This window comes from Dermacentor andersoni, chromosome 8, assembly GCF_023375885.2.
Source record: "Dermacentor andersoni chromosome 8, qqDerAnde1_hic_scaffold, whole genome shotgun sequence".
NCBI lineage: Eukaryota > Metazoa > Arthropoda > Arachnida > Ixodida > Ixodidae > Dermacentor > Dermacentor andersoni.
The window spans coordinates 31767225-31794620 of record NC_092821.1 but is presented as its reverse complement, the minus strand read 5'-3'; the positions used below and the strand labels follow the sequence as shown (position 1 = coordinate 31794620).

At 45.3% G+C, this 27396-nt stretch overlaps 2 protein-coding genes and 1 long non-coding RNA gene across 3 annotated transcripts in view; 1 reads left to right on the top strand and 2 right to left on the bottom strand.

The window, feature by feature from the left end:
- Positions 1 to 3264: 3264 nt before the first annotated feature.
- Positions 3265 to 4607, top strand: LOC129383426 (uncharacterized). The gene is made up of 3 exons (XR_008611332.2): positions 3265 to 3464; positions 3565 to 3902; positions 4438 to 4607. It is a non-coding gene; the product is annotated as an uncharacterized lncRNA (long non-coding RNA).
- A 1175-nt stretch (positions 4608 to 5782) lies between these two features.
- Positions 5783 to 8171, bottom strand: LOC126539833 (putative nuclease HARBI1). The gene is made up of 3 exons (XM_050186660.3): positions 7662 to 8171; positions 7444 to 7585; positions 5783 to 6977 (listed from the first exon to the last, which is right to left on the bottom strand). The coding sequence occupies exons 1-3, from the start codon at positions 8115 to 8117 to the stop codon at positions 6487 to 6489; spliced, it is 1089 nt and encodes a 362-aa protein (XP_050042617.3). The 5' UTR covers positions 8118 to 8171; the 3' UTR covers positions 5783 to 6486.
- A 15457-nt stretch (positions 8172 to 23628) lies between these two features.
- LOC126526179 (4-pyridoxate dehydrogenase-like) overlaps positions 23629 to 27396 on the bottom strand; it is a 69208-nt gene continuing 65440 nt past the window's right edge. The window contains exon 11 of the mRNA XM_050174123.3: positions 23629 to 24129. Coding sequence (XP_050030080.2) covers positions 23997 to 24129 — 133 coding nt within the window. The 3' untranslated portion in view covers positions 23629 to 23996. The remainder of the gene's footprint in view (positions 24130 to 27396) is intronic.

Genomic DNA, 27396 nt, shown 5'->3' with positions numbered 1-27396 from the left:
CCAGTAAAAAAAATTCAGTGACTCATCCCATGCTAAGGCTACAAGCACTCAGCAAAGTTAAGCTAACAGTGTGCACATTCATGGGAAGCACGCATACAACGCACAGAACAGCACACGTTTCCATTAAGAAAAAGCTCAAGACAAGTGTCAGAACCAGCAGCAAATGTAGTAGTGGTGCTGCAACAGCTTCACTAAATTACCCTAAATTTACCTTATTTACCACCAGAGGTCGTGAGTTCGACACTCACGAAAGGTCGAAGGTTCGAGCGCCTTGATTAACTCTACCTTAATTAAGTGTGTCTAATTAATCATGTTCACTATCGAAGACGATAAGCGAACAACTGATGAGGGTTGATGAGGGTTTATACTGGCTGGATCAAGTTCTCTAATACCGATAATGACACCGGGTTGCGCGGAGACAAGCAAGTTACACAATGCTTGAGCATACATAGACACATACATACCAGAGGCTTACCTGCGTGAATGTTTTTATATTTTATATTACCTGCCAGTTTCAGCAGATAGGTAGGCAGTAGGGGAGAAAAGTATTAGCGTCGGAAAGCAGACGCATACAAAGAAAAGTTACCTGGTGTTGCAAAGACGGATATACAAAGTGAACACATGGCGCATGCGCCTGAGAGACAAAGCGGCATCCATAAAGCGCAAACTGCGGTATATTCGGTCACGTGTGCACAAATCACTGGCGACTTAATTGAAAATATGCATGCCTGGCTTGCAGCGGCAGTCTAAATGCGTATGCATGTGTCAAGACAGGAAAACGAGAAAAAAAAAGTCAGCGTCCGTCCGTGTCTAACGCCGTTTCCTTGTGTGCGCATCATTTGTGTTTCGCTGGTACTCCCTTTCTTCAAGTTTCCCCCGACGAGAACTAAGACGGCGTTGCCAGTAATGACACATACCATTGAATGGTTGTAAATTTGGCTGACATATGTAGGTAGTTCAGTTCATTCACTGAAGGTAAGAGGAAAGATAGGATTCCAGTCGGACGTGTCCAATAAGCTCTTCGGGATGCGTTCATAGCATTTCTGTTCGACGCCAATGTTAGTTCAGTTTCCAGCTGCTCAGCAACCTCTGATTGATGATCGTGCGCAAACGAGTGACCACCTAAGATGCGTGCAGTGCGCAAATCGGCACGATAAGCGCCACGCCGCTACATGGGTAGCGCTTGTTCACGAGACGAACGTGAGCATTTATCCTCACAGTCCACGCTGTTGGTTCACTGGTGCTCATGCGCTGTGCTATATAGTTATCGATACCCGCCAGACGGCTGTGGCCCCCGTGACATCGCTGTAACGTCAAGGAAATCGCTACGTCTTAAAAACAAGTGTTTCAGCACGTGGCGCTGCTCATCGCGTTTTTGCGCTCCTATATCTATAGGGTCTTTTTTTATACACAAACGTTTACAATGTTGCCTGTGCCAGACTGCACGATACGAACCCTTGAGCTAAATGAATCGATGAGGTGGTCTTTACTTCTACGAGAAAACAAGATACCTAAATTACTAATTGCCATAGTGACAATAAGAACGTCTTAGTTCGTTACATCACGACATATATTTAAATCCAAGAATTGTAGCTAGTGAGCATGCAAGGCATATCGATTTGTTACAAATTCTGAGGATGCGCCGGTTTCGAGATGTCTGGCGTCAAACTTGCGATAAAAATGCGCTGGTGCTTTACTTAAAGAAAACACTGATTTATGCACTAAAGCAGAAAACTAACTGGAACGCCCATTCATTGCATCGGGCCCTTTGAAATTTAGTACACTGAAACTGATGTAGCTCTCAGAATTTCTTCCGAGCAGATAGGCTTTGCAAACTCATCGGCTACAACTCATAAATAGAAATGTTATGTAAAATAATTAGTTAAATAATTTGTTAGTGTATACATGTCTTTATTCAATAAGGCAAATTGACTTCCTGTACAACTTATGGCCTCCTAATCGAGTAATTCAGCTGAATGGTAGAATCATTTTATCTGCCAAGGCAATTTCTTAAAAATGCTGTGCGCCAAAATAAAGACACACGCAAACGCGCACGCGCACGCGCACGCACACGCACGCGCGCACACACACACACACACACACACACACACACACACACACACACACACACACACACACACACACACACACACACACACATGCGCACGCACACCTGGTATATACTTTGCACACACCGCATTTGTTTCTCTGCGCATTCACAGCACCGCGTCGCCACCGGCTACTAATAGCGCTTAGCAAAGACATTGTGCCTGTCGCATCTGTGATTTCAATTTTTGAAGAGCAATTGGTCGGCGCGCGATTCTTATACAGGTAAGTAAAAAATAAATAAGCGGTATTAGCACCTTTTTTTTGCTGCTAGAGCATGTCACGTATGCGAAATGGAGCACGTTTGTCGATCCAAGCGGCAGTGAACGCTTTCAAGAATGCTCGTTCAGCCATAGTAGTTGCTGCAAGGTTCAAAACTGGGTTGGTTGGTATATTTGCATGAGTGCTGTTGACGTCTGTCTGTAAATCTGATTTGGGGTTTTTGTACTGGTGGCGACAGAAAGTGCCGTGCGCCACTCGATCCCGGCACGTACAGTCGCGATCAATTTGAAGGTGATCGCTCGAGCGGCGACCGAAACTAGGAGCAGCGCCATCGTTACGTCATCACCGTCAGTCAAGAGGGAAACATCAGATAGGTTCCCTCTCTCTCTTTTGCTGTTCGCTGAGCAGCTCTCACCACCGCCTGGCAACTCGCAGCTTTTCGTCACCCTTCACGAGATAACCTGCGAATTAATTTCGACTGCCTTATCAGCTATTGCAAAGAGGCGTCATTGTTAGCCAATGTATGCTTGAGGCAGGGACGCACACACATCATTGCCATGAAAGGGTAACAAGCACAAAAATGTGGCGAGCTAGGGCGCGATAACGTAACTCTATTCCAAACAAAAAGTGTTCCAAACTCCGGACGTCAAAATGACGCGACAGTTTCTGCGTATGGGGGCGGGAACCAGTGACGTTTTTCAATCTGCCCAATCAGCAGCCTCCATCGTTGCCGGAAGCATGTTTTGCTTGTTTTTTATTTGCAAAGGGACCGTATAGCAAGTGACATTTAGATATAAACGTCTGATAAAAGAACAATTGTATGTCGCTGAGAGTAAAAGTGTTTTGTAATCTTTTAACGCAAGAGAAGTTGAAGCGCGCTTGAATGTAAACACAAATATTTTAATTTTTCTAGTCATAGCCACACACGTGCCAATTCCGCATCCAATCCATTTTGCTACGCACACTTAAGATGGCGGCTACGTGAAAACAGCTGATCGGTTCTGTGGGCCGCTCTTGGTGTATTTTTGTCCGTAACGCTGCCTGATGAGATGAAATCTCGGCGTACGAGGTACTTTCGCCTGAGAAGAATTCTGGAAGCTGTGAACATCATGAAGACTGTGAAAGCGTAGTGCTCGGTGAGTAAACATCATTCTTTCTTGTGCTTAATGACTGAGCAGTAGCATCTGAACATCTGCGGTGATCGCATGGTGTTCACTCTTGCTTTTATTCGCATAGGATACGGAAGAATCGATGAAGGTTGGAAGGCATCTCAACAGATAGCTGGTAAGTAAACATTTTCTATAAACGATCGCAACTATCTCCGAATGTAGGTCATGTTTTAAATCGAAGGTGGTCTGTAACAGAGGCTCATTTTTTTTTTCTCTGCGACACACTGCTGCGCAGTGGTACATTCCTCCGTGCGGGCGGTACAGATACTCCGCCAACAGCCGCTGGAGGATGCGGCCTGCAGGGCAGCCGCCGAGTATGCGCGGCAGGGGCAGGGGCAGCTGGCTGAGGCAGCGAACGCGGAGGCCGCCAGTTTCCACCAGCTGCTGCTGCAGCAAAATAGGCAGGTACGTACAACTTGACCAGGTCATTCTTTAAGGAGGTGATTAGTGCGCATGGTAATGTACATTACAACCATATTACACATCAGAGGCATCTGTAGTCATTTGGCTCAATGGTTCATGCACTTTAATGTACATTACAACCATCATATTACACATCAGAGGCATCTGTAGTCATTTGGCTCATTGGTTCATGCACGTTTATACATCTCCTTTGAGGTGTTCTTTAACACATATCAACTTACAAAACATTTCCATGGTTGCATGTATCACCACAGCATGATCATCATTTGTTTAACAATTTAACTAGTCACGAATACTGTCTTCTGACAGGCAGAGGCAGCTTGGTAGGATTTGCTACGTTTCACATGTTTTAAACATAACAGACCATATACGTTTGCACGGCCATTTCTCATGTCATATGTAAATGGTCTCGCTGCCCTCAAGAGTAACCTTGCTGAACCTGTAGCACTTGCAAACAGTGCGAATAAACGTTTACATTGCATAACCTGCAGCTGAAGTGAGTGAATTTGTTTCGCAGCATCATCAGCAGCTGGTGGAGGAGCTGAGGGCGGCCCGGGTGGTGCAGCAGCAGCTGGCAGCAGAGATGCGTGGTTTGAGAGAGGCCACCGGCCTCATCGCGACAACACTGCGCCAGCTCCTGGCTCGCCTCTGCGAGCATCCTCAGCCATGAGGGACAGTCCCCCCCCCCCCCCCCCCCTTATAATCCTTTAGTACTAATAGGTACAAGTGTTGCCCATCTTTCCGTTCAAATCACCGCTGCAGCATTTGGTGGTGGCGCCCATACCTCCTCGAAAGCTGTTGTGGCGAGTTGTAGCCAGTCTTGTGAAATTATGTGCAGGTCATGTGCGACCATGGCAGCGAAAGCTGATAGTGCTGTGATGTCACTTGAAACACAAATGCGTGTTTTTTTTTGTATGTAGCACTAAAGGATGATATGACTGTTTTCCCTACATTTCTGTACCTAATCATTTTTTTTTCAAGGTAATTTCTTTTCATGTGTATTTTTACTTGCAGTGCAAGTTTGCCCAAGTGAGACGTTATAAATTATATGTAGAATGTTTGCCATATTTCCGTTAGGTGTTGTTCACTTCTGTTTTGCTGTTACTGATATGTTTCAATGCGCACCGTTTTTCCAAGGAAGATATACACTATGCAATCACTTTTACAGCAACTTCGACATTGTCTCGCACACATACAGGTGCACTTAACTACAATGCTGTGATAACTGGAAATGAATTTTCATGCCATATGTATGTCATGTTTGCATCGTCAAACTTTGCAACGCCTACGCAATGCAAAGTAGCCGAATTTGAATTTTTTTTAACACCAAGCGCCTGTTACTTGTGATAGTTATTGTGATATTTCAGGTGTCCTTACCTATGATAGCAGTACAATCTAGTCCCCATTGTAGTTGAGCACAGTTTGTGACATACATAATGGAGCCATCGATGTGGCCACTATTTTGACATTCGCTGCCAGGCTGCTCTTGCAGCCGTTATATGAAATACCGTTGAAGTGCCAAACGTTTTCTCACTTGTCCTTCCTTAAAAGCATGTGATGGCTGTTTTATATTGTGATCTTATTACGGCACTAGTCATTGAACTATTTCGTGCTACAAACACGCTGACTACATAATAGACAAGACATCTTTCTTGCTGTTAAGTTGCTGAATGAAGATAAATGGTTGTGTGCGAGTTCAAAAAAACATCATAATGCTCGTGTCATATTTATGCAGTTTAACATCTGCCAACTGGGTAGTGTACTGGGTCCCATGTAGTGAACATCACACGGCTATTTTGGCGCCATGAAGTCGTGCTCTGTGTGCTTGTCTGTCATTTGCTTTGATGAAAGATGGCATTGAAGATGGGTCACATGGTTTTATTTACAATGCAGATATAAATAAACAATTTTAAACAATGCAAGTGGCACTTGAAATGAATATTTACAATGTGTGTTCCTTCAATTTCAGAACTATTTACATATGTACACTCTCCCAAGGGAGAATAACGCGCTTGACATGCCAGGCGATTGTTTTCGGCATAACTTGGCCTTCTGTCAAGGAACTGTGCGGTGGCTGTGTGGCAAAATAGCGCAGGACCTACAAGGTGCGTGAGAACAGTACACATGGTGGAGCGAGAAGTGTAGTGCTTGACAGCAGCCCAAATAGGAAGGGAGGAGACGAAGACCAGCCTCCCATGCACAGTGCAGATGGCGGTGACAGTGTCGGTGATGACAGAAGCAACAGCAGCAGCAGCAAATCATTTGGCAAACCACAGCTGCCCAGAGAAGTGGCTACAGCATTCTGCTGATGAACACAAAGTGTTCTATCCACAGGTACTAAATGAAAGGCTCTCATGTAGTGTCACAGTGGAATGATGCAATCATCTCCGGTAGTAACAGCTCACTGGCAGAGGACACGTGAAAACGCTGGTTATGATCGAGCAGATTCGATAAAGAAACAGCACGCTATCCACTAATTGCACACATTTCTTCACATTGGTTCCTGCTCTCTATTAGGTGTGTAGACAGCAGTAATAAACATCTGCCTGCAGTGTCAGGCACGTGTTTATTGCTGCTGTCGGTGCTGCTGTCGACGCAGCCGCCTTCGCACCCTTTTCAGGTAGTGCTGGTGCTGCTGCCGTGTCGTGCCAAATGAGCTAATAACATTATCCCGGGCAGCACAGCCTCTCAGGTACATCATGCGTGATGCCCTCACTCGGGGAACTCTCTGTGGGGAGGGGTTGCCACTTTCATTGTCACTGCTGCTGTTGCTGCTGTCATCACTAACATCATCCAACAACACGTCACCTTCATCAAGACACAAGTTGTGCAACACTGCACATGCTGCAACGATGTTGGCAGCGCGGTCTGGCTCGTAGTGGAGGGCGCGGTACCGCTGAAGGCAGCGGAAGCGGCTCTTCAAAAGCCCAATGCACCGCTCCACTACGGACCGCATGGCAGCATGTGCAGTGTTGTACCTGCCTTCTGCAGTGTGTATGGGAGGGTGGCCTGTGACTGGGGTCAGGAGCCATGGTTCCAGGGGGTAGCCGCTGTCACCTGCAGGATCACAAAACATGGTGTGAAATCTGCACAAAGTTTAGTAGGCGAAGCATGGGTCATGTAAAATGCACCTACTACAGAGAGACTGTAATAAAGGAATATACAGGCTGAGCACCTGACGCATCTGTGATCACAGATAACAATAGCTGGGACATAGTAGCATCCCTATTTGCAGCAAGGCAGCTCTTTGTGTAGTCTTTATTCACAAATGACTGCCAGTGTAAAAAAGAATGTGACAACGCGTGCACTGTACACTCGCATTATTAATTAGTTTAAAGTAGAACGCAGGTGTGTTGTCACTTTGTTTTGTGCAGATACCATTGGAAAATTTCTACATGTCGCCTATACTTAATAACCTGACTATGACATAAGGGGTTCGGGCTACAATATTCTCCTACGGCGTGAGCACGCTTTGCTGCGTGCTGCCAGAATTGCAACTGTACAAAATTTTCCCGCTGCTCACCGAGGAGGTGTTCGCCGGCCTTGGCAATATGCCCCTCCAGGAACCGACGACGCAACCACGTAGTTCTCCAGACGTGGGCGTCGTGGTCTGACCCCGGTCGCAGAGGGTCGACGGCGAGGATCCGCATGCCTGCGTCGCAGATCTGACGAGAGCGCGCACAGCAGCATAAGCCACGCGTTGCTATGACGGGCAAATTAGACAAAAATTAAGATACTTACGAACATTGTGTTGAGGGCGTAGTAGCCTTTGCGGCACATGAATGCCGCCTTCTGCTCGCCCTTCGGTGCGATGATGGCTATAAGGCTGCCGTCCACGCATCCGATGACGCCGGGAATGGAGCCGCGTCGAAGGAACCCTTCCTTCACGGCCGCCTTCTCCTCCGACGTCCTCGGGAAATGGACCCACTTGTTGCGGGCCCCGGCGTGGACGATTGCCTCCGCCACGCGTCGCACACACTTGCTGACCGCAGGCTGGGTCACGCCGATCGTCTCCTCGCTCCCTACCGAGGCTTGAAAGCTGCCCGTTGCGAAGAATCGCAACGCGCACAACACTTGCCGCTCCACCGACAGCGCTGAAGTTCTCACGCCTCCGAGTTCCTCCGCCACTTCGTCGCACAGCCACCGCACAGTTTCTTTCTTCAGGCGAAAGTGCCGCCGAAACTGATCGTCTGGCATGTCAAACGCATCCTCGGGCTCCCTCCTCCCGCGCCCGGACTGTCGAGCCGCCGCCGCCGCCGCCAACGCAATCACGAAGGCCGCCATTTTTTTCTATTCCAAACGGAACGGGGCACTCACCGGTTATTCCACGAATTTGCCGGGTTTGTTCGGCATAATTTAGCATAATGAGTGCGTAAACGTCACTTTGACGTAGCAGTTTTTGTGCATTCCTGACGTCGCTTGACAGGCAGGAAAAATGGGCGCGGCCTCAAAAAATTCGACCAATGAGCGAGCGGTGTCGGCCATGTTGGAATAGAAACAGAACGGAATAGTTTTACGTTATACCGACCCTAGTCTAGGGGGTGACGGTTGCAGCCTGCAGGAGCGTAAAAGGGGAAGAAGGTAGCGCAACTTTTATCTTCGCAGTTCAGAAATCGGCCGCTATGCTGCTTGGAAGGCTCGCCGGTCGCAGCTCGAGCGATCACCTTCAAATTGATCGCGACTGTACGTTTGTAGATGGCTGGCGCTCCTGCGCTGGCACTTCCTATGGAGAGAGGCACGTTCCGCTTTGGTCTATAGGGTTGGGTACCCCTCTACCATGGTGGCCGAGTTTCTTCACGCCATTTCTGTATCATGCATATCGAACGCAGGAAGGGTAGACCTGTCTGATACCATGGAGACAATAGACGCCGATATCTTATTCGTAGGTGGTGACTTTAACTTACCTGAAATTGATTGGTCCCGACCAAGCATTACAGGTAACTTAGGAAGTGCGTCGAGTAAAGAAATGATAAAGATATGCAACTCCTTCGCATTATCTCAACTGCTGCTAAAGCCTACTCGAGGAAATAATATATTAGATTTGCTGTTCACTAACCTTCCCACTGTAGTGCACTCTACAATGATAGTACCTGGAATAGGGGATCATAAAGCTGTCGTATGTAACATGCACCTCACATACGCTAAAATTGTTAACTGCGGCCAGCAACGCATATATGCTTACAAAAAAGCCCGTACACTTGACATATGTCGAGCACTAGACGCATATTACTATGTTTTTGAAACCTTATCAGAATCTAATGACGTGCATGAACTGTGGCGCATATTTAAAAGCAAAATCTTTGAATTGCGAGAACGATACGTTCCATCGTGGTTGATGACGTCACGGCGTGGCAAAAGGAAGCCATGGTATACGAAGGAAGTACGCAAAATCGCCAAGCAAAGGCAGTATGCTTACGCTAGCTACAAAATGAACCAGTCGGCCACAAGAAAAGTTAAATTGCATCACCTTACAAAAGAAATGAAAATTGCAATGAAACAGGCCAAGGAAAAGTTTTTCGTCTCTTTCCCCTCGCGAATTAAAAACCAGCCTAAAGTATTCTGGAAGCTTATCAAAATGAATAGAAAGGACGACTTATCAATTCCCCCCTTAGACGATGCTGGCATCGTTGTTCACGAAAATCTGGCTAAAGCAAAATGCTTCAACTCATTCTTTGCTTCGGTGTTCTCTGCACGTGGAAACAGCAGCAAAATGAATACGAATTTTGGCAAAATGGATGGTGAACCAATGGAAGACATTTTGATTGATCAGAGGGGAATTGAACTGATACTAAAGCGGCTGGACGTTGGTAAGGCTTGCGGTCCTGATGGCTTACCTGTTGCATTACTATCATCGTGTGCTCACTCTGTCTCAAAATATCTTCGCGTTATTTTTGATAAATCATTACAAGAAAGTGCCTTACCTGATGATTGGAAATCTGCAAATGTTGTCCCTGTGCACAAGTCTGGACCCCGTAAGAGTGTATTCAATTATCGACCTATTTCTTTGACATGTATTGTTTGCAAAGTGTTTCAACATATCCTTTTTACTAGCATTATAAACAACTTAAACAGATACTCACTTCTAAGTCCTCAGCAACACGGATTTCGTACAGGTTTTTCCTGCGTTACCCAGCTAACAGAACTAACACATGATATAGCAAGTGCATTAGATAACGGCTGCTCTGTTGATTCGGTTTTTCTCGATTTTGAGAAAGCTTTTGATGTTGTTCCCCACGATTTATTAGTAGAGAAGTTATCATGGTATAATTTAAACACATCAGTTATTGCTTGGATTAAGGAATATTTAAGCTCAAGGCAACAGAAAGTAGTTTTAAACAGCCAACACTCGGATGACATTGAGGTAACGTCAGGAGTACCACAGGGATCCGTCCTGGGCCCTCTACTATTTTTAATTTACATGAATGACATATGTGTTGATATTTCATCTCCTATACGTTTATTCGCAGATGATTGTGTGTTATATAGAGTTATTCATAATGAAAATGATTGTCTTGCCTTGCAAGAGGACCTGAACAAGGTTACGGATTGGAGCAAAAATTGGGGCATGCGTATAAATTTGCAGAAAACTGTTCACCTGTCTTTTACAAGAAAACGTACTCCTCATCAATTTGAATACAAAATAAGCACTCAACAGCTGTCATCTGTGTCCGAGTCCAAATATCTTGGTGTTTTTTTTACCACCAATCTGTCATGGCACCGACATATTGAATACGTTTCAGCCAAGGCGTGTAGGGTACTAGGTTTCTTGCGACGAAATACAAAACATTTTTCTTCGGAAACTAAGCAACTCCTGTGTAATGCGAATGTTAGATCTGTCCTCGATTATGCTTGCACTGTATGGGACCCTTGGCTAAAGGTTGACATACAAAAGTTAGAACGAGTGCAAAATTTAGCGGCTCGTTTTGTGTTCCGTAATTACTCTAGGCATTTCAGCGTATCACGTGCGAAAGAGAATCTTGGCTGGGAACTATTAGAGGAAAAAAGAAAATCACTCAGGTTAAAGTTCTTTCATAACATATTTCATTCTAGAACTGGTATTGAACGCGATAGGTACATACTTAGGCCTGATTATGTATCTTTACGTCTAGATCATGTGAATAAGGTAAGAGAAATAAAATGCAAAACCGAAATGCTAAGAATGTCTTTTTTCCCCAGGACGATTTCAAACTGGAACAGGTTACCGCAGGACTCTGTAACAATTCTGTCTAATGATGCATTTTTTTCTTCCTTGTTATAACATGTTCTTTTGATGAATGAAGTTGTGCTCTAAGGACCAATGCTGTCTGACGATGTATCTTTCTTTTTCTTCTTTAAGATAACATATTCTGAAGTTGTGTTTCACAGGGTGTATATGTTGTGACGTAAATTATTTTGCATTTATTATGAAACGACTTGTACTGTTTGTTGTATAAACAATTTGACCCCCCCCCCCCCCCACTGTAATGCCACACTGGCGCTGTGGGTTCTGTACTAAATAAATAAATAAGAAAGCGGGAAATAGCTTGGAAAAAATCTCACGCTTGTATGTCGCATAATTTCTGTTGAGGCCCGGACTGTGATTCATTATACCTACTATATTTGGTATATGACAATGCGACAGATGAAACGCAGAGAAAAAGAGCGACATGACGAGTTCTGAGCTTTCTTTTGCCAGCTTTCTTTTATTTATTTATTTTATTTATTTGAGAAATACTGCCAGCCTTCAGAGAAGGCCGTAGGCAGGAGTGGACAGTACATATGAAAAAAAAAATGATCAAAACCCGCCGTGGTTGCTCAGTGGCTATGGTGTTGGGCTGCTGAGCACGAGGTCGCGGGCTCGAATCCCGGCCACGGCGGCCGCATTTCGATGGGGGCGAGATGCGAAAACACCCGTGTGCTTAGATTTAGGTGCACGTTAAAAAACCCCAAGTGGTCAAAATTTCCGGACTCCTCCACTACGGCGTGCCTCATAATCAGAAAGTGGTTTTGGCACGTAAAACCCCATATTTTTTTAAAAAAATGATCAAAAATAACAAGACAAGAACACATTACACAAGGCTCGCACTACGCACTGAAAAGTAGCGAAAGACCGATAGTTTGCACGTCGCTTGCATACAAACCCGTGCTACAGATATAAAATTGTACAATGATATATAGACAGAGTGCTTGACAAGGAAAAACTAAATCAGAACACGGACCATTCAAGCTGCGCATGCGCGTCGCTCGATATGACAAACTGCTGTAATTCATCACTTATCGAAGCATTTTGCGGGAGAACCATAGCATATGTCGCGAGATAAGTGTTGCTGAAAATCGAAGGCTGATGGAATTATAAAGCACTTAAGAATGACTGCATGGTGGGTTTCTCGACAATGCGTGCACTGATACGGTTCCATTCTCGAATAGTTCGAGGAAAAAATGAATTACTGAAGCACTCGGTTCTGCAGGCGAATTCTTTAACCTTTTTCGAGTGATTTCCTCGTGTGGAACGAAGAGTCACCTGTTGAATGTACAATTCCTTATTGATACGCAAATTACCATGATATATTAAATACATATATATCAACCTATCACGATGGCGTCTTAGTTGAAGTCTTTCTAAATTAGCTTTTTCTAGCAGCTGAGTCGGAGATGTGTGCCAGCTGTATGAATTACAGACGAATCTTATTGATTTTCTTTGGACACTTTCGAGTTTACTTATATTTTTTTCAGTAAATGGGTCCCATAAGACGGAAGCATATTCAAGAATCGGCCTAACAAATGTTTTATATGCCAGTAACTTTATTTCTTCTGTCGACTGACGTAGGGAACGTTTCAGATACCCAAGCTTCTGCATGGCCTTTTTTTGTATGTAGTTGGTATGTGTGTCCCACCTCAGATCAGGCGTGATCATGACACCCAAGTATTTATAACTCTCTACTGAAGAAAGACTGCGGCCATTTATTGAATATTGGAAGTGTAGGGGAATCCGTTTTCTTGTTATTGTCATTCATACGGTTTTCTTCTCATTTACCTTCATTTGCCACTCAGAACACCAACGGTCTATTTTAGATAGAGATGAACTTAGAAGAGCCTGGTCATTCGGATACTGAATTACATTATACAATATACAATCGTCACCAAACAACTTAGGTTTCACTGGTATGTCTTGAGTAATGTCATTAATAAAAATTAAAAAGAACAGTGGTCCCAGGATGGATGCCTGCGGTATGCCTGACAAAACTGGGGCCTGACTAATGCTGTCGATGGAAACACTCTGCTGTCGCAATGAAAGATATGCTTCTATCCAGGATATTAATGTAGTGTTCTTGAATATTGATTTCATTTTGATAAGCAGTTTAGGATGGGACACGCGATCAAAGGCTTTCTCGAAATCTAAGAATATAATGTCTACCTGGCTTTGCTTATCTAATGATGCGGCAAAATCATAAACGGTTTCGAGCAGTTGTGTTACCGTTGACAGGTTGTTACGAAAACCGTGCTGTCTGGAATCGATCAGGTTGTTATTTTCAAGAAACTGCGATATATGTTTAAAAATGACATGTTCAAGTGTCTTCACACATGTGCATAAAATGGAGATCGGCCGGTATATCGCAATATGTGATGGATTTTGTGATTTAGGAACGGGGACGATTCTTCCATACTTCCAATCATGTGGAAGTTCCGCTCGCCCTAAGGATTCTTTAAATATTATGGTTAAATATTTCGAGCACCATTCGGCATACCTAATGAGGAAGGCATTCGGTATGCCGTCTATTCCAGGGGATTTTTTGCTGTCCACTTTCAAAAGAAGCGAGAGAACGCCTTCCTCAGTTATTGATACGTCACCTATAGCAGGGCATTCCTGAGGTAGTGTAAAGTGTGGCTGATTGCCGTCATCTTTCGTGAACACTGAACAGAAGTAATCATTGAATGAACTCGCAATGGCAAATGGATCCGTAACAGGTTTACCATCAATACATAGATTCGATATTGTACGCTTTTTTTTTTTTGAAATGACGCCAAAATTTTGCCGGGGACGAAAGAAGAAAGTTTTTCATATTTACACTATCATAATATAACTTAGCATTTTTGATAGCGTGTTTTAACTGTCTGCGCGTGTCGGAAAGTTTTTGCGCGGTATCTTCGGAGAGACTACGACGAAGTTTCTTTCGGATCTTTTTCGTCTTTCGTCCCAAGCTTACAATGTCTTTGGTCATCCATGGGTTTGAGAGTTGCACACACTTCGCTCAGAATGATACGAAATCTTTTATGCACCTTAAAACAAGGTTTTTGAAGAAAAGCCACAAATCATCAACGGAAATTCCCTCAGACTCAGAGAGGACAACAAATTGTGAAAACGAGATGTCAAGCTGGTCCAATATACTCGCATCATCATAACGCGCAAAAATCGGTACCATAGATGTCTGTTTCTTGATTTTCTTTATACAATTGAAATCTACATATAAGCTTACCATCTTATGATCGGATATACCGTCAAGAACATACGTTTTCGGGCTGCAATTAAGGATGCTATTGCTGACAAGAAAAAGATCTAAAATAGACATGGTTTCCCCTTGTATCCGTGTTTGTTCGGTAACTAGTTGTGTTAGGTCATAGAAAAGAATAATATCAACAAAAGGCTCAGCAGAGCTGCATAAGGGGTCTGGGAATTTACTGCTCCAGTTTATGGACGGTACGTTAAAATCGCCACCGAGAATCAAATTCCAAGAATAACTTTTGCTAGCCCATAAAAAACTCATTAAGTTTCTCAAAAAAGGAATTACCTGAGTTAGGCGGCCTGTAAAATCCTGCAACTACGAGACTAAGGTCATCAAGAAAGACTTTTAAGATAACGTTCTGGATACCAGGTACGCCAGGAAGCTTCTCCACGTGTAGCGTTTCTTGGAAGATAATTGCGACACCACCGCCTCGGGAATCCCTATCTGTGCGGTGAATTTGATAGCCCGGTGGCGTTACCTCATCGTCGCTGATTTCACTGTGCAGCCAAGTCTCGGTTATTATTATTAAATGTGGTTTGTACGTCAGAATGACGCTTTCTATTTCTTCGGACTTATTCATAATACTACAAGCATTAAGGTTCAGGCAACAAAATGCTTGTTTATTGCCAGTTTCAGTTCATTGCTTCTTACTGACGTCAGGCTTTCTAACAGGAACCCTTTTATTTTCTGTAGCATCCCATTCGAACAGTTCGTCATTAACTTTAATTTTGTCGTAGACCAACTGGGTTTTTCCGCCTGCTTTTCTTAATTCTGAGGTTGTCTGCCAGAGTTTCTGACGTTTCAGTCTGGTTGGGGCTGAGAAATCTTCCGAAATCGAGACCTCTTTCCCTTTCAGCCTGCGACAATTTTTCCAAATGGCCATCTTTTCACAGTGGTCCATCAGTTTTATTATCACGGGACGGCGTTTGTTGAGTTGCTTGCGGCCTATCCCGTGAATCCGTTCGACCGAAGAAACAGTCACGTCTAGGGTCTCGCTAAAAACTCCGTTAACCACTTTTTCAGTCAAATCATCTGTCGTTTCATCATCTTGCTCTTTTACACCGAACACAATAATGTTATTTCTCCTGGATTTCTGTGCGTTTCGTCTGCCGCGCTATCACATACTAATGATAATAGGTATGATCAATCAACCTCAAACCGAGGATCATCAGCAGTTATGACGTAATAGTGTGCAATTGATTTCAGAAATTTCACACTTTCTTTGCTGATCCCGTCTTTGAGCCCAGCATGTATGGTTCTGAAAGGGCGCGAGGAAACTCGGGCCCCTAGATAGAGGGTTTTTTAACCCTATCGAACAAGGTGGAACGTGTTCGCTTACATAGGTAGTGAAAGCGCAGAAAACCCTGCAATCCACAAATGTACGTGAGGGCTTCGAGCGGTGCATGGAAGCTACTGCCGCCAGCAGTACAAGGACCCCATCCTCAAGTTTGCCATTATTTCATGATGATTGCAAGGCCGGTTACGCAAGAAGCACGTTATTGCTTGGTGAACTGCCCCAACAGCGATGAAACTCGCGGCTGCTGCAGCCGCCGGTCAAGTTTTACAGTTTCCTGTTTAAATGGTATGAAAAGAAGCGTAGGAAGGAATAGATGACCGCCGTCCGCAGAATCAAATTTATAGAAGCCGGAATGTGAAATTTGCCGTTTTACCTAATGCTTGCTATTTCCGGCAGCTCTGTTGCTTCGCATTGTATCTCAGCCGTGGCAGCTCGCTTGTGGCGATGAGAATATCAATGCAGCTCTGCTTCGACGCGCATTGAATGACTGATTGAGCGTCGGCTGATTGGCAAGTGTGACGCGTTTTTCTTTCTACTTTTTGTTTCATGGCACGTGCTTGATCGGTAACATTTCTGTAGTAGCAAGTTGCAAGTAGTTAAGGGCTTTAGCACAGGCGTATAATTAGGTAGCCCACATGTCAACAGAAAAATTGGTGGCATGGAGCAGAGGTAGACCACCGGGAGTCTAATCTAAAATTTGTTAGTTCGAATTCTCGTCCAATCAATACAGTTTCATGGTTTGAGTGACGCCTGACACCGGAAAAAGAATTGCCGAGAGTCAAAGGGCCCATACTATAATTGGGCACTACTTTAGAAAAAAGGCGCATTTGCTTCTCAAAGGCGGAATCACGCGAGCCTCCACCAATGGACGCGCACTCTAAATTTACATTATGAGCCGGAAACCCTGGTGACCCCTCCCATGGAGAAGATGGCCGCCCGCGCTTCGCATTGGGCCGAGGCGCTTCAGTCGTGTGCGCCTACCCTTCGTCATAAGGAATTCTCAAACTATTTGTGGTGGTCTGCCATGCCGGAAGTATTATTACGAGCTTACGATGCAACATTCGTGCCACATGCGCTTATTCTGAGCCGTGATCCGGCGACGAAAGATTGCAGCGAGCATCGCTGACGCTGCGCTACGGTTCGTCTGAAAACAGGACTACACGGTGACACACCGCTACCAACATACATCCTGCGTGTTTGTTCCATTGTGTTTTGTTTTGCTCCAAAGTGAAGGTACGATGAGAAAACTCGGCCAATGTGTGGTGCCTACTGTTAGCGGCGGATGTGTTCGTGTACTGTGTCGATGTACAAAAAGAAATAGCGAAGGAACGAAAAAAGCTTTCACATTCTTGAACATAACTTTCCGAAAATATAAAACCAAGCAATATAAATTTTATGCCATTTAAAACCAAGAGTATTTGTTTAAAACAATGAATAAAGCGTTTTTGTACCTTTGCTGGCTCGATCGTCTTCTCGTCTCAGGTTTTGTAATGATTTCGATAAATGGATTGTTTCTTTAAGTACTTGTTAAATAGCAACTGATTCATCTTAAGCTCGGAAAACGAGTGGCAAATGTGCCGTGTTCATATAAACAAGCGCAAAAGTCATGCAGGGCTGCTCTTTCTACTTTCGTCCCTTGCAATTAAGCTAAAAGGCAGATCACGCGAAGCGCTGTAGAAGACGAGGGGTTATTTTCCACTCGCGATCCCGCGTGCGCTCTAGCATTCCAATCCCGACAGCTCTACCAAACCACTCATCAAAATACAAGTTTGTATTTGTACCGACAATACGGCGTTTTAGAAGCACCGTTATTGAGGGCGACTATTTCAGCCGCGGAGGCAATCGGCTGTTGCACTTCAGTCATCTGGGTGGGGCCTCCCATTTTTTCTAAAGTTTTACCCGGCTATAGACAAGGCGCAACCAAATTAGGAAGGCCCACTAAGCTTCACCAAAGGCACTCCCTCACCAAAACAGGAATCGGCCTCTGTTGTGCCGTATTCGGTAACTACTTCCTCTGATGTCTCTTGCAAATAACCCGTTTCCCTCAGTGCTGACTTCTGGTTGACCTCCCTGCCTTTCCTGTCCTTGCTTTCTCTCTCTCTGACCAAGGCGGTTGCCAGACCTACTACGCAGCAGAGGGTGCTGAAAATTTCTCGATACGGAGAGGCTGCCACCGGAAACTTAACCTGGCTACGTTTACTACGCGAACCCTCTCGAGCAAAGCTAGCTAAGCAGGGCTCTTTGAGGAATCATCATGCATTGCCTGGCACATATTGGCCTTATTGAGGTTAGAAATGGCGAGGCTTATACAGTGCTGACTCACGACCAAATCCTCAACTACAAAGGTGTTGGACATCACAGAGAAAGCGGGTTAGGATTTCGAATTTATGACGCATTCCAGGCAGCATTGATCAATTCTAAAGCATTAATGAGTTGTAGAAGTCGTCGTAATACAGCTAAATAGGAGATATAAATTGGAGGTAATGCAAGCCTACGCTCCAACCACTAGTCCTGATGATGAAGTAGATCAGCCTGATGAAATGTTGAATTACAAATGAGAAAGGTGCAAACTGCGCATACTTTAGTCATAAGCTACTTCAATGCAAAAATGTGGAAAAAGCAGGCTGTGGAACAAAACTGGCCTTAACCTTTTATTAACGAGTGTTGCTTACAGGGAATATACCAGAAACAATTTGTTCTTATCGATTTTCGGTATTGAGTACGAAGTTTTACTAAATGTCTTCAACCGACACTGAAGGACAGGAAGAGCAGGAACACTGGCTGAGGAAGAAGTTTGGCACGTGACTCCCTGTATTTTGAAAGCAATATCAGATGAGACATAAGCATGCAAGATATGTAGCTGCCATATTATAACAATAACAAATAACAGCAATAAAGCGATTACATGTGTGTAAACGATGTTGAACAAAGAAGGTTTAATAAAATGAAGAGATACATCGCGAGAACAGTCGGAACGAGCGCACACACAAGCACGCATCAGCGTTGGAAATCAACAGCTGCAACTGCTGATAGGTTCGGCAGCGCCACCTAACAATAACACTCGGGCATTCTGGCCCACTGGCCGTCCTCAGTCAGTCCGTAGCATAGTCCTGGAGACATCGTGGTCTGGTTCTTCATCGCTTATTTTCTCCTGGCCCAGGCAGTTCCAGTGCAGTTGAATCGGTTGCTGTCCTCTTCGCTGTCCCCTTCTTCCTCGGACACATTGCGGAATAGCTTCAACAGACTTGCATGTACTCTCGTACAATACAGCCCAGCGTTCTTGGCACGGAACTTCATGTCAGTGAGTCTGTATGTGTCAGCAGGAAGTAGGTGAGACACAACAAAAAGACCGCAATATATGACTGGAGTATTAGTGGCTCCCCAGTGTGCACTGCTGGATGTTTCACCACTACCACATCACCCACTGCACATGTAATGCTGGGCACTTCTTTCTACCATATGGCCTCTTTAACTTGTGCTGAGTTTCTTCAATAGCTTTCTTAGCTTCTCGTAAACGCTGCAAGTTTGCAGGCTCACATCCCATGGAAGGGCGCAGGTCAGTTAGACCATTATCTTTCTCTAGCGCATATCCGTACAGTAGTTTAAATGCAGATTTTACTGTTGTCTTGCTGACAGCTACATTGAGATTAGACTGATTCTAGCGTAAGTGAGCGTGCCAGTCCCGATGACTCGCGTACACCAGGGTGCTTGATATCGCATGTACTAAAGCTTTGTTGACCCGTTCCACCGGGCCATTTGCCTGCGGGTGGGGCGTTATTGTGGATGTGCTCTACATTCCTCGCGAGACACAAAGCTCTTGAAATAATTCCGAGGTAAAGCATTACCCACGGTCGGAGATTATTCTGCGAGGGGCTCCATACTCTTCAATGAATTCTTGAAGGAACTTCCCGGCATGCTTAACTTCGGAGCTGGGTAAATCAATATACCGCCAAATTTTTCGCTCATTTCCTTGCGTAGTAGTGATTTTATGAAGAGTTTGGTTACTGGTATGTTCAGTGGTGTGCCTTAATTTGTAGTTTCTTAACCTGCCATCGTGCCATGATTGTACGTCTAGTTGGTCATCGGCCTTCTGGAGAGCATTGGACCACAGAGCCACCAGTTTGAAAATTTAACTATAACTCTTGTCGAAATTTTGATTACAGCGTAAATGGTCAGAAAGGGGGGGACCCTGCCCCTTCTGGAAAATTGTTGGGAGAGCCGACCACCTCCCCCCACTGCTCCCCCGCCCGTTTATGGTTTCCCTGTGTCCCATTCATACGGCTTTAAGAAGGAACCAACCTCTCCATAAACGTTACCTTCAGCATTCTCGATACCGTCATCACCATATTTAAATATTTTCTACAACGCTGTGGCGCGCAACTGGTTAAAAATCATGTGCCTTCATCAAATACTCCGGCCCTCCCGCGGCAGCTAAGGAGAAAAAGCGTGTCGGGCGCAGTGTACGCAACCGGCGCGCGAGGGGAATCGAGGAGGAAAGTGCCAGGGTGAGTGTCGCTAGTTTCAAATTATCAAGCGGTTTAGTGGCGGCAGCTCCTGCTGCACCTGGATCGGCCGTTACATGCATGGCCTCCGAGATTTGCGCACGCCAGCTGGTTTTTGTACGGCCGTCCCAACCACACGGAGAGAGCATAAATGCTGATTTCTCATTTTCGCTTTATTACTTACTTCTCTCCACCTTGCGCGTTTCCGCAGAACTACTACGTCAAACACTTGCTTTTGCTTCGTGTGTTGTCGACAAATTCGGCTTCGCCCTGCCATCTGCTTGCCGCCTGGTTAGTTGAGATGGTAGAGCGGCTGCCCCGGAAAGGCGATGATCCCGGGTTCGAGTCCCGGACCAGGACGAATTTTTCTTCAACTCTGAGGCTTTTCTTTCGGGGAACCCGTATGGGTTTCCTTTGTAGGAATTGCTACGAACGGGTGGATTTTCGCTTTATTAATAAATGCAATGATGAGCGTGGCTAGCTCCTCCTCTATGCCTCAACCGCCGCAAAGTAGGCGTCGAGGACGCTTTGGGGCGCTTTGGTACCGTGGCCGCGGGTCGGATGAGGCAAGCAAAGAATGTTTTTGAGCTGATTTATGATTTTCCTGATTTGTAAATGACGGCTCAATGTGTACGAGGGTGAAAATGCATAGTGGCGCCCATTTTCTCAAATGCCTAATTTATTTATGCAGACATACACTTGCTACATTCAAGGAGTAGGCAGAAGTGAAATGTCTCTTCGAAAGATCATGTGCTCGAAATGAACGATACTTCAAAATTTGCGCGCTCTATAGATATATTTACCATTTGGTGAGCCAGTTTCAAAGCACTTACACCAGTTGGTGTCGGCGCTTGCTTTTGTCTGTGCATTTCGCCGTTGCAATAAGGCGTGAAGCAAGACGCAGCACGACTCGCCCAAAGAAACCTGCTGCCATTGCCTGTGTGCTTATATTTATGTGCACTTGAGAGAACCTCGTGTGTAAAAAATTATTTCGCACCTCCGAGCTACGATGTGCTTCATATTGTATTTAGAAGGCAGCTCTTAAGCGCCCGTTCTTGCGTTGAGCGTCGGCGTGCCTCCGCGGTGGCGTTATGCCTCGTAACCGAGTGAAAGAGCACAGGTGAAAGATGAAAGCGAACGCGAAGCGCAGTGGTAGATGAAAGAAGAGCGCGCGAGGAGGGAAACGGCCTGCGCATGCGCTGAGCTGCCGGCGGCTACGACTTCCGCCGCCGTGTGAGCAATCTCATTTCCGAGGGGCGCCACGATGGCATGAGGTGGGGAGGGCTACGCTCCTTGGCGGCGTCACCTGCTGAGGTCAGTCCGTGGTACCATCGTATGTAACGTGCATCACTGCTTCTGTAAGAGGTCATGGCGAGCGGCAACGAGTAAGCCTCGATGTGTCGCTCCCTTGAGTGTTGTCGCTGCTGAGACTGGCCGAACTACCGGATGTATAGCTACCCTGCGTCCCTTGCGTGCCGGTCCGTCTGCGTGTCCGCTCGCAAGCGACGGCTGCTCTGTGATGCATCCTGTAATGCCCACGATACTACGGGGATCTGGAGACAGGCCACAACACAAGCCTCAACCAGCCATGGAATATTTACTTCCTAAAAGGCAGGATACAAGCCAAGCGTACAAGCAATAAGCATACAGAAGCTAAAAATAGCACTTTTACACCATTGCCGACTTCCACGTTACAGCTTGACACATACGGCTGTCGGCGTCTGAGAATAGGAGATGCTCTTGAAGGAAACATGTAGAGGGACACTTGAAGCTGCAACATACTAACAGCCTAACGAAATACGTAAGAGGACGGGGCAAACGGATATGCCCAGAGGTGAAAGGGAGGCGAAGCTAATGGGAGACATATCGGAACGGCACCGTTGTGCAGTGTCGAGTGCCGGGTTTTTAGAAAGCTACAGGGCACTGTCGAACTTTAACATAGATACGAAGCGAAACTAGCCTCTCTATAAGGAAGCCCGACGCGGACACGTCTTTGTAGTATAAGGAGAGAAACAGCACATTCCATAGTCGGAGCTATTTTTCGCGGTTGCCTATCGCCACGGTTACGCTTGTCACTGTAGTTACGCTATGGTTGAAATAGTTGCAGCCAAGTAGACTGCAGGCTACAAATATTCAAACCATAGCTCATAGAGCCTTGCTAAATTTCTTGCAGAAAACTCATTTGGCCTCCCGTTTATAGACATTTTTTCTGTGTTCTCACTTTCCTTTGCTCGTGTCGCTGTCATTTGTTTATTTCCTATTTTCTTTCCTATTTCTTTGTTTCCTATCTTCTCATGCTTTCATTCCCTCCTCCCGAAAGTGTAGGCAGACGTTGGGCCCTCTCGGTGGCATTTGTCAGCTTGCTCCCTCCCTGTTTCCTTTGTTTGCATGTTTCCAATAATAATAATAATAATAATAATAATAAATAGTTCTAATAATTTTACCATTAATAATGATAGACTGCACTGCAAGAATATTCACTCTCACAACCCTAGTGGAGATGCATAAAAGACAACCGACACCAATAGCTGGTACTTTGATATCGCCAATGGTGAGCAGGGCCAGTCACGTCAGTCGCGGTAAGTAATATTTGGTTATCACATGTAGAACTATTTCGACATCACGGCGAGTAATTTGTATCAGCCTTCTGGCATGCTATGCTCGTACTTAGTCTGCTCTCCTCAAACCACCATATCCTGGCAAATCGCATGCAGCTGCTGAGCGAGTAGCAGCGCAAGACATCCTCGATGTAGCCGACTACGTTTGGTCTCTGGGCAGGAAGGCAAAACATGATTTCGAAAGCTTGCTGGTAAACGGTGGCTTCAACGTCGTGATCAGATTCACCCCTGCAATGTTCCAACTTGAACAGTCAAAGTGGCGCGAGCCAAGGTACACGGCGCGATATGGTGACGTCCATTGCTTTCGTTGATACTGGCGTAAACAGAATGCTAGAGGCATGCTGGGAGCAATCGGGAAACTCTTCGGTCAAGAGTTCCGGCACACTCTGCCGATTTTGGCAGAGCAGTTTTGACTTCTCTACAGAGGGATCACGCCTCCTCCAGTGCTCTGAATCTGCCATTGGAACACTGATACATTGCTCCGGATTTGCCATTGAAGCAGTCTTGTTCTAAAATGAGCAGGAAATGTTGCTCCGGAAGTCGTCCGAGCCTGCCATGTGACAGGGTTGAGAGTAATCTCATTCCATAACATTCCTAAGAAGTGACAACACATTCGCTTAAAATGTACCAGTTACTGAGCGAGACTTGCGCGGAACAAGAGATGGAATATTAGGAAGTGCAACTTCGGTCACCGTGTGCGATGCAAATCTAGTTAGTTTATTGCGTGTAATGCCTTCGGGTATGTTTTTTTAAGAATTTGCACAACAATATGAGAGCGACGGGCACGCAGTTAATGTCGAAAGGAGTTTTTTTTCCTGAGATGGTATAGACAACAGTGATGGCGACAACAAAGTTTATGTGACAATAAATCCGGAGCTTCTTGGTCACATATATGCCCCTTCCAAAACATGCCGAAATCAGAGTCACCTTAATGCTAGCAAAAAGCGAATCACGTGTACCCTTCTGCGGAAAACACGGGGAAGGCAGGAGATGGAAATTCAAGGCCCTTCTGAGTAATATGAGCTAATTGGCGCATGGAAGGGTGACCGCTATAGACTAAAAAAGCCAACTCTGTCACAGCTTGGCATTTCGTTTAGCTCAGCTTTGCCAATGTAGTGCAAATGGTATCATAGAAAAAACCTACTCTAGTTTTAAAGGCCTAAATAAAGCTACATTATCTACTTATTATCTTGTAGAATCATAGCCGCTGCTTTGTCGGCAATCATCATCACAGGCGCGTTTATGTTACCAGTTACTATTGTTGGCATGACAGATGCGTCGACGACGCGAAGATTCTTCAGGCCACGAACCCTGAAAAGAAACGAAGAAGGTGTTGAACCGAGAGATGCTATAAATGCAATGAGAGGCAAATAGAGTACAACACAAGTGCCATTTAGCTTGCAAGTTTCTTGATATGCAGTGTGCGTGCGTGCATTCACATGCGAATCCTGTTTTAACTGGCGTTTTAGCAATGATTCGCTGCTCGCAGCTCTAAAGCCTATCTAGCTACCATGAAAGCACAATAAGCCAATCAAAGGTCAATAATGACAACGATTGCAGCAAGAGTAAAGAGTGATGGAAGGAAACATTTAGTTAAAAAAAACGAATATTGTTTCGCTCGGGCTGTGAAACATTCATAACATTCCAAAATCAATATGATTTGCCGAAAAAAAGAACGCCTAGTGCTCAGTCAATTTTTTTGTTTCCACCCAAATTCGCCCTGGTGTCAAGAGTTGTGGACTTGTAGAAAAACAATACACCGAACTCAAGCTCTTTCAGGACATGTTCTTCACTAGACATGAGTATGCTTGCAGCATCCGTTGTTGCTAGGAACAAAGGTGCTTGTTCGTAAACCAATAGCGTCATGACGGTAATGACAAAAGCAGGCTCAAAAGGACAGAGGACTGTGCAAGTCGGTGCTCGTTTATGGCTGGGCCGGCGCAACGGAGTCATGAAATGGTTAACAGGGGCAAAACACCGCACCCTTCAAATCTAAATCAACTCGATTACAGACAACATCGTAACACCTACACATCAGCAGTATCCTTGTCTTCAGCATTGCTATATCCGCGCTTTGTCGTTCAACTGAAACTAGACGGCGCCTGCAGTCCGCTTTGCTCCCCCTCTTTAAATGACCTTGCGGAGGGTCATAGTGCATGGTGATCGACGGCCGCGCACACTGTTTATACATTTTACTGGCCACACAGCGCGATGTCTTTATTAAAAGTTCCGAAGATGACGGCTTCCGTGCCACACTATTGTCCTGAAATATACAAAAATGGCAGAATTCTTTCGTGTGCAACATTTTAGGAAAAGAGTGTAGACAAGTTTAGGTGTTTATAGGCTAAATTTCTAGTGACTCCTAAAGGCAGTGCACAAGAAAATGTGATATATCGTCGTCGAGAAAAAGAAAGAAGAAAGCCAAGAGACTAAAAAGTGCCCTACACGATCCAGCTTGGCATGGGCCATGTTTACCAGGAACTCACGAAAGGACTCAGCTCCTTCCCGTCCAGGGAGCGTTTAAATGGTTACGGAAAACATAAGGAGGGGAGGGGGGGGTAGTGAGCGGACGAGCATCGTCAATGTACGGAAACAGTGATCAGCATATCAGTGTGTAGCTATCATCTTTGTACAAAGTATACAAACACTTCTTTAACAAAGACTGACCGCCCTCTATCCGCGAATAGTAGAAGAGATAAACATGATCTAGCGGTGCTGGTTAGTAGAAAAGTAATATTATTCGCCACACATGAAACGCGGAGGGACGCGGCGTTATTTCTATGTTACCGTAAGTGGCCTAAGTGCAGCTTTGGAGTCGCTTTCCAGAACTACTGCATGCGTTGTACTACAACTTTGCACAGAAGACCATTATAACATTTTAATCTGCGACATGAAGACATAATATGTGTAGTACTACCCACACATTCGCGACTAATGAAACTTTACAATTGAAAGAAAGCATCACTCGCGGCGGGAATATTAGGCAAAGAGCAGCTTTCGTGTTTTAGATTACTTCCCCTAGCATGGGCCTTTGCTACGAGTAAATTCACTGGATCTGTTTGATATCGGCACAGGCATTCACTTCTACGCATTATTATAGATTTTTGGAAAAGAAAAGAAAACAGCAATACCGGAGCAATGCAGTATGTGTGACAATTGCTGCATCCCGCTTTAGAAAACCAGTTACGTTTCACTTTGTTGTAGTCGTCTTGTGCATAGCTATAATTATATATGGTGCACAAGTCAATATGTCTGCCAAAAATTCACTCTGTGGGGGCTGGCGTCCTTCCACCCGGGAGCGCGCGGCCTCCTTCGGAAACTATCAGTGACAGAACAAAAAAAAAAAGAAAGACACAGGACTGACGCTGGTGTGTCTAGAAACAGCATTTGCGCCATTAAAGAAGGAATGCATCATCACCATGCGATAGCCAATGTTCGCACCAAGGAATTCTCCCCAGGTAAAGCATGCGATCTGTGTTTACGGCTTATTTTGGAGAAGTATTTGAACTACACAGATTTCTTCATTGGCCTCAAATTCAAACGCACGTTCAAGTATCAGCGGTTGCGGTTAGGCAGTTACTGCGAACAGAGCTAATTTCCTTCCATTTCTTGGCCATTTATTTATCTATGTCATTATGCAAATAAACAATCAGTTTCCACTACTCAAGTTCGATGGTACGCGCATAATGCATGTAGTAAACAGGGTCAAGCAAAGCCGAGTAGGCCGCAATTGGAGGAATCTTGGATAGTGCATGTGAGCAGCTCTGGAAACAGCAGAACAGAAAAATTTACGTAGTGCGCAGCAAGCTCACCACTGTCATCTTTATGAAAGGACACACTCAAGTGAGCGGCAAATATCCTCGTCGACCACAGGTTGCGTATGGGCAACCAGCGCTGAAACTTCGCGTGCCAGTGGCAGCGACTCAACAAAATGCCTAACGACTGGTGGAAACAGTTTGAAAGGGAAGCTCTCTATCCATCTGCTCCCGACTTTCTGGGCGCTGCTGCTGCTGTCGTCTTGCTCGCGCGCGCCTCTGGGTTTCTTGCAGAACCACCAGGTGGCGCTCACCTCCGCGCATCCTGGCCGATGCGGCCGCGGTAACTCTCCACAGTTTGTGCGTATGCCATGTGTGGTGCTTGTTTTCTTGCGCGACAAAAATGCAGCTGCTGGGCTGTGGAGGTCACGCTCTGCGCTGCGATAGTGCAAACGTTACAATCGACCATAGCCTGAAGAGAGCGCTTGAAGCTGGTATCTCAACAGCGTGCTGGCGACATATGCAGGAGCAGTACGTAAACAAACGCCAGCAAAATGACTCCAAAGCGCGCACACAGCGTCGAGGACGCCCAGGCCAAAAAGAAGCGTCGCGCGGAACAGGAGCGCCTTTGATAAGCAGTGAGGCGTGATGCAGACCGCGAATGTATGCATACAATGTGTACATACAGTCTTAATAATTAATTGAATTATGTACGACCCCATACATCAATAAATAGTGTCACACTTCTCCCACGATGCGGTGTGCCATGTGATGCAGTGATAATGGACGACCCTCTTAGAGATTATGAACAATGGCGCACAAT